The sequence below is a fragment of the Ammodytes marinus genome, assembly GCF_949987685.1.
Source record: "Ammodytes marinus genome assembly, chromosome: 3".
Lineage (NCBI taxonomy): Eukaryota > Metazoa > Chordata > Actinopteri > Uranoscopiformes > Ammodytidae > Ammodytes > Ammodytes marinus.
In genome coordinates, this window is record NC_137232.1 from 28,677,674 (window position 1) to 28,686,174 (window position 8,501).

General features: G+C 39.8%; 1 protein-coding gene across 1 annotated transcript; it reads right to left on the reverse strand.

The window, feature by feature from the left end:
- Positions 1-994: 994 nt before the first annotated feature.
- smtla (somatolactin alpha) lies at positions 995-6,815 on the reverse strand (the record flags this gene model as incomplete). Its single annotated transcript, XM_080024836.1, has 6 exons — positions 995-1,189; positions 1,731-1,910; positions 3,197-3,310; positions 4,549-4,739; positions 5,609-5,627; positions 6,657-6,815. The coding sequence occupies 6 exons, from the start codon at positions 6,813-6,815 to the stop codon at positions 995-997; spliced, it is 858 nt and encodes a 285-aa protein (XP_079880962.1).
- Between the last annotated feature and the right edge of the window lie 1,686 nt (positions 6,816-8,501).

The following is an 8,501-nucleotide window of genomic DNA, read 5'->3' on the forward strand; positions in this document are numbered from 1 at the left end:
CTTGCTTTATTAGCGCCCTAAATCAACAGCTGTTGACTAGAAAGGTTTTCACACTACATTGGGTTTCTTCTATGTACACATGGAAATACAATAATGTTTGGTTTACATGCTGTATGAAACATTCATACAAATCTGTATACAATCCCTGAACATTTAACATTAATAGTAAACATCTTAAACATTCAGGTTAAGTTTGGCACTTTTAAGGAGAGAAATTTTCACCCAAAAAATCCAAACCTGTGTCAAACCATAAATTGCAGATATTAGATTTTACTTTATTTAGCTGTTCTCTCTCTATCTCTCCCACACTCTCTTTTACCAATCAATATCTGCCTCTTTTTTAAAATAGTCATTGCTCTCTGGTTGACTCCTGTCCCTGTGAGTGTTTCATTTCACTGATGCAGAAGTGAAACCAACTCCATTTCCAAAGGCAGTCATACAGAATACTCTGGGGGCCGTGGGAATAATCAAAACACTGCAGTCAGAGCCAGCCAGGAACACAAACTCCGCTTATGAACAAGGGAAATGGAAATCAATGGCAGGATATGCAGATTTGTTTTGTTTTTGACAGCTTGACCTGGAAATAATCTTTTGGGAGTTTGCCCTCTGTTGCCTTTGCCAGGTTAAAATAACAACTGAGTATGGAAATATAAAATGCAGTATGTCGAAGAAAGGGCAAAGCATTACACCTACTTAATTTTGTGTGAAGGTGTTCCAAGACAATCAATAAAGAATGTACTGAATCAAATCAAATCAAATACATTTTATATGTATAGCCCAGAATCACAAATTTGCATTTGCCTCCGTGGGCTTCACATTGTAGAACACAGTCAAACAGTATAACATAATATATATAATATACTGCATAGCAAGCAAGCAAAGCAAGGCTGAATTGCCTAAGGCATGGTCATACAGATCTATACGTGGAAAGCTACCAACCACAGGAATTAATTTAAAGCTCAAACTTTGCATTATTAAAAAAAAACTTGACGTCTTATGGGCAATTGAATGGGTCTGTTTGTCGACACTTGAGAAGCTTGAGGAAAATCTCCATCTTATGGGCGTCTTTCTTGAAGCAGCTGAGCAACATATAGTCCCTCATAATAGATTCCAGCATGTCCGGCTGTGCATCATACTCAAACAGACCCTGATCACTGTAGATGGTTGTCGTCATTCCCTCATCCAACATCTGCAAAGCAATATTGGAAAGATGAGGGGAATTAAGCAAAATAGGCATTGAGAATAAAAGGTATGTAACAGTTTAAAGTAAAATACATAAGTAGAGTTGTAGAATCCAATACTTAAAGGAAAAATAAGTGATATGGATCTTTTAGCTAAATTCCTGTCAGTGACTGCAGTTAGCAGTTCCCTCCCTCGTCCCTACGTCACCACCACATGAACACACAGCCGTCTTCATCAGATAGTGCCGCGATGGAGAGCAGTGAGCCATCGGTCACGGGCACAGAGACCCGCCTCTTTATAGCGCTCTGTCTCCTGATTGGATACAAAGGAGCGGTATACTCAAAATTTTATCTGGCAATTATTGCAAAGCTGGGATGACTGGGAGACCTGTGTTATGCACTGTGCATACTCTTAAGTGATTGCTGTATGAATGCAGAGTGATTAACACATAAAGTATACATAACAACAAATATTACTTACTGTACATGCGAGTCTGGGTTTAGTTGTATAACATTAAACAAGAAATGTGATAGTATTTTTTGACCCACCTTCTTCATGAGAACAACCACCCCTTGCTCCAGACTGATGAGTTTTTCAGACACCCACTTGGTCTTGTTGAGCAGCATGTCCGGAGCGTCGTCATAGCGATCCAACGTGGTCTGCATGTAGACCAGAGGCTTGATCCATGACTGCACCAGCATCAGCACAGAGTGGAGCAGCCAGTTGTCCTGCGACGCACACAGATGAGAAGTTGACAGAGCCGAATTAATGAGCGAATTAAAACACCTAAAAACTAAAAAAAAAAAAAAAATACACTGCAAAATATTAATGTTAACATCTGTATTGAATAGAAGTACTTTTCCCTTCAAAAACTGTATGTAAGACAGTAAAGAACAGAAGCCACCAAAAAAATAAACACTGAAGGACTGAAGGAACAACAACATGGGGCTGGTCAGCTACGAAATGTTCAGCTAACAAAAGTAGCCTGAATTGTGATGTGTGAGGCATTTGAGCACGCTTAATTTTTTCCCTTTTTAGTGGCGCACAGCCTAGAGCAACTGCAAATGGACACCATGGAAATGGCCCTTAAAATGCAGAGCAGGCAACATTTAAATAGAAAGCGCAGAGGATAAGTTATTAACATAAAGAAGAGCCGCTGCAGTATAGACAGTTTCAAAGATCACATTTTATGTTGTAGCCATGACATACTTTAACTTTCCACCAGCAGTATAACATGTTTTTAAATACATTGCTGTCGTCCTACTGTATACTTGGCCTTTGTCTGTTAAAGGAGAATTACTGCTATAGAACCTCCTACAGCCCTTAAGTGGCATTTCGCTGAGATCCTCATTGGACAAAATTAACTCTGGCCTCAGGGTTGTGCATTGTTGGACTCTATTAAACATTTTAGTCGACATACACAAGAAATAAAACAGGCTATTGTGTTTATGAGATTTAATTGTGTGTGCAAACAACCACTCATTCAGACGTTGACAGGCATTATAAGGAGGGGAAGTTTGGTTCCACACTAAGTGATTTATATATATTTTTTTTTCCAAATTGGCCCATAAAAGCTTCAAAGTGTTTCCTAAACAGATTGTTGCATGCAGACAGTCATGCATAAACTCAACCCTAATGCCTGCTCGCATGCACACATGCACAGTAATAATAACCTCCACTCATATGCTAAGAAAAACAGACAGACACAATATCCTTGCACTCAAACACACACAGCAGCCTATGAGTTTGTATTTCTCTATAATGTGTTTGCACACACACACTCATACTGCTTCTGCACACATACATTTGCATTGAAGCAGAGGTGCAGCTCTCTCAAACACACACACAAACACACACACACACACACACACACAAGCATGCACAGGCACACACACACACACACACACACGCAGGCGTTCACACATAGATGTTCACACGTATGCACATTCCATTTTTTCACACATATATGTATGAAATAATCAAAGCCCAGACAAATCAGCTATGGCATACTTACAGATATCTGTTGGATTTCACTTTTGGAGCTGGGGATGGTTAAGGTTTGTGTGATGCAGGCGTAGCCAGCTTGGTTCCTCTGGATCTGCAGTGGGAACGGAATAAACATCTCCTCCTATACAATAAATACAAACATGGAGGGAAACAGAACACACATGTACACACCCACGTATGAGTACATGATACAATACTTGATGACTATAACCCACTGACCCATATATCCTTAATCCTTTTTGATGGGGTTTAAGTATGTAACCCTTATATAATTGATTTGAAAACCTTACGTTCTCATAAAGTAAAGAGTGGCAGCCACACACACAAAGAGATACCAGGTTCATACTGTAATGACAAAAGCTTCACCAATCTTGTAGACTGGAGGCGCAGCAGATACGCTCTTTGTTACCCAACATGTTCTCATCCGTAGACCCCATGCAGTGTCTTCTCAGTAACAAGCCCTTCTACATCATTCCATTTCAAAGACCATTTTGGATCGCAGAGTGAAGGGGATTCAACAGGCTGTAAAACCCATGCTCTCACTGCTCCAGTATATCATTATCACATTTGTATTACTCCGCTGTGGGCCTGCGTCTTAAATAAAACATCTTCGGCTCAGACAAGAGATAGACAATTACTTTGAAGCCTGGCAGTGAGGCAATGGTCATGTCAGAATAAAAGGCAAATAACACAGCAGTATCTAGCAGAAAGTGTCGGTGCTTTTGGTCCACCATATTTGCAAGTGTTGCTGGATTCCATGCTATTCGATGATAAAACAAATTGGAAATTGGAAATGTAGGGCTCGCTATTGAGACTAAAACCGATGAGAAATGTCTATAAAGTACTTTTTAGAATTGACATGTAAGAATAAATCATAATAGTATTGATCTCTGCATGATTTAATTTTACTACATAGCAAGTTTTTTTAGTTTTACATAACAATGAATGCTATAAACCTTGTCAAATGCAAAATGCTGCATTGCTGTCACTCTAACCCTTGCCTAAGGCATCGTTTTTCCTACAGCACTGCTTAAAATGCTGATGTCACATTTCATGAACATATTTAAACTAACTCATGTCAAACATTAGCTGATTAGAATATCGTCTCTGTAGGAAAGGGATTTTTCTAAGATTGCCTTTCAGTGTAATCCCCTCTTTCTAGGGCACAATAAAACAATGTACTGTATATTGTCATGTGCTGCTCAGTGTTAAGGCATGCCTCAGAGTATGATTTCACAGTACACTCTAGTCTACGAAAGTGTGCGCATACAACGGGTTTGCTTTACAGTTAAAAAACTGTGTAAACAGTGTTGAAGTACACATATTCATTTTTGTGGGCTAATGGTCGGCATTACTCACAAACAAAGAGCAGGATTCTTCAGCCACTCGGTAGATGAGCTCAGCATGCTGAATGATCCGGTCCAGAAGTTTCTCTTGGGAGATATAGGTGCAGCGGGAAAGGCCGCCCCGCTCCTCCTTACAATCTAGTGGGATGCTTATAGTACGCAGATAGGGCCAGAACAATATAGGCCATACAGTCCATCGCAAGACTGGATAAGACCACATACACAGAGATATGTTGACGCAAACATGCACACAACACAAAATAACAAATCATCTATATCAATATATTTTACTAGGTACTACTGTGACTTTGTTTTCTTTCTACATACAGAAATTAATCTAAATCACTGCTCAACTAAATAAACAAGTGCAATTAGTACAATTAAAAAAAGAAAACATGCAGTCTTTCTGTAAATCTTGACACATTACCTATCATCATGTGCATTCTGTGTGTGCTCTTCAAGTCTCCCTGTGCTGCCTGTATTGCTGACCTCTCTTATAAAGTGTGACCAGATCATGAATAACAAATAAAGTAATTTTGGACTTGCATCGTTTTGAAAGCTTGCGTAGGTCCTTGTAAGAAGATACTGGTCCTCCTAAAAGCAACAGCTTCTTCATGCATGAAACCAACATGGTGACTAGTGTCAGGAATGCTAGGCCTAGACAGAGCTCTTCTGGATATACAGTCACAAAAAGCCATACACTGGGGATTTTTCGAAGTATATATCTGGCGATATGAAATCTCTATCAACCAACCTCCATTTACAAATACATCTAAATATATGTTTGTTTTTTATACATTTGAATTCCACCAGGCATCCTGGTGCCATTGGCCATTAATCCAAGAATGAAGACTGAGACTGATTAGATTTATCAAGCAAAAGCTCAAAATGGAATGGGCTGAAAAATCCCTCCTTTCAGCAGAAACATGCATGACAGAGAAGGCTGCAGAAAAGACAGCATATAGAACTCTTATAGACACAACACAAAGGGGATGAATAATTGAGAGACGAAAATCGCTCGGATCAAACCAAACCCCTCAAAATCTACTCCTTTTTAAAAATATTTTTTTTACATTGATATTCCATTTTGCTCTGAAAAACCACGGGTGTGTGAGAGCTGGTCTACACAGAATCTCTGTGTGTTCCCAGTTGTAATGACTGTGTTTGGCTATAGGAAGAACATATTTAGTAGTAATCCATGCCTGCTTGAAACAAGACTCCATCAAAAGCTCAATTTTTCTTTTTTTTCCACACTACTTAGTTTTTCTCTGTCCTTTAAATCCCCGCTGTTATGAGTGTAATTAAATTGGAAGATTACTGGGGGATGAATTTGTCAATTTAATGGTAATAAATCCATCAATGCATTTTGGATGTGAATAATTTTTTGCCTTGCACACATGACATTGAATACAATTGGGATTCAGTATAAACCCACTATCATAAAATCAACAAATTAACAAATAAAGATGGGAGGATATAAGGTTGTATCCTTAAATTACCTTTTCTTTTTCTTCTGCATACAAGCGAGAGACGTCTTTCACGTAACTCAAGCTCAAGTGCTTTTTTTTCTTGAGTGAAGCATGTTTAAGGAAAAGCTAACAGCTGCGACTCATGGGTGCTGCGTTACTGTGTTACTGAACACAACACCGCAGAGATGGTTCCTATGTATGCATACTCAAGACACCTGAAGCGATGTGTCTGTCGCCTGTTTCATATGAAACAATGTTCTGTTATTGTAACCTCTCTCTTACTCCCCCACTTTTTCCTTCTTCACCTCCTTGAAAGGTTAGCAGTTTGTTTTCTAAATCACCTCTCCAAAAGAACATCTGGTTTTTCCTCCAACCTCCTTCTGTTAAATCCTATTAAATGCACAGGGAATTCAAGACATTGCGGGTATATTTACAAAGCATCCCAGTCAATGTGACAGGGCTCAAGTCATAGTTGTGACTATACGACAATGTGATATGAGTTTTATTTTTGCTAAATCTAATCTGATTTGGATAGCAGCCAAAATGGGTAATATTATTAGAAGCAATTAACGTATGTTCAAACATGTTTTGTCAAAATATTTTTAAACATTGTTTTTTTCACCCAGCCATGAATGCTTGAAAGGAAATGTACCTGATGCTGCTCCCTGGGGGGTTTGGGTTGGAAACCGGAGGGCTGTCGGTTCAAGTCTGGCATGGATCTGGTCTTTAAATGTGTGGACTGGACGGGATTGGCACTGCCGAGATGACCCCTTAAGCAAGGCACCAAACCCCAGACTGCTCGCAATGCCATCTCTATGACACATACAGCCAGCCTCTGACATCTCTTTATACATTATTGCATGTGTGTATTTCAGAGGCTACCAAATAAAAATAAAACAGTATAATACTATCAATACATTCAAAACAATAATACAATAATTAATAGTAATTAATAATGATAATACGTATAGTACAGGTAAACATTTTTAATTTAAACCTTTATAATGCACAAAGGAAAATTGAATACACCTAAAGCAAGACCTTTCAATGTGTGATGAAGACACATCTGTAGACAGGGAAACATCAAGTCACTTAGACGTCTCACTGATGATGCTCAAAAAACAAAGATGGCAATCAAACTCAAGTTGGGTTTAAAGTCCTTTCAAAACTGCTTCTAATTAGCAAAATCACACCAAAAACATATTCAAATACACAGGGACCTCAGCTGAGAAGCTTCTCATTGCAGTGCCAGTTGGCTGCCTGTTACCCTATAACGTTAGCGTTAGCGGCCGTTATCTGCGTCAAAATAAAAGGGAACGCACGCTTTAGCAGCGGAGGAGAGTGGGACACACGCTTCGTCAGCGGAGTGTGGGGGGGGGGGGGGGGTCAAACTTGGTTTTGTCAACCATATATTCCCTCTGTGTTTCCACATCAGGAGGTCACTTGTTAGGTTTGTTGCGTTGAGAGCTTAAAGCGGCTTCGAGTAACATTTAAATATCTTTTAAACAGCCTCATTTTTATAAATTACCTTTAACAGCAAACGAGACCATCAGTGCAAAGAAAGACGTTTTTATATAGTTTTTATTACTGCTTTTGGTCTGGTCGCACACCCAGTCCGATTTTCGGTTCGCTCGTGCAAGCTCTATGGTCACATATCCGTATTGGTCGCAGATTTCAGGGTGGCGCTGTAACGCGATTTGAGAAGCCTATCCCTCCAGGTGAGGGAAGGGGAGCGGGAGCCTTGTTTGAGACAGTTATTTGTCGTCATAATGACTGATAACGGGGCTGAACCATCAAAGAAAAAAAAGAGAATGCAATGAAGAAAAGCTAAAAGGGAGAGTGATATAGGCTACGGGCGAGACAAGGGCGTTGCCAAGCAACGTGTATACAATTTGCAGCTCTGTGAGAGACAGTAGTTAGGTGACGCTGCTGCATCAACTCATTGCAATCAGGTGTGTGTAGCACTGACTGGCATTAGTTGATGCAGTGTCAAAACCACTGTCACGGAGCCGAAAAGAGTCCTCACACTTTCAACACACGGACATGCACTATATTGCGCCCTTCTCAGTTCACACTCGCACGCCTGGCACGAGCTAGAAAACAGCTTTTTGAGTAAATACAACCCTTTCTTGTTGAAACTTACCTGTGACTCCTCTTGCTATACTGCTCATTACCGCCATCTTACAAACTAACCCAGTTTCATAGGGAAATACTATAGACTACAGTTTTCATTTGCACAGCAGTGGCCCATCACTATTTTATCTCATCTTGCAGGTGCTTTCTCATCTCATCACTGCCTTAAGTGCCAGATAGGTATTAAACAGATGTTCAACCAGATCATAACACAGCCTTTGCCAGTCGCCGATATAATACTGTGGCCTCTCCTCTTCTGCACTATAACCTCTAAACATTCCACTAACAGTGAAAGATACAAATGTTCCTCAAATCAGGTTCAATCCACTGCTTCACGCATATACACAACTGCCGCAACCATTTA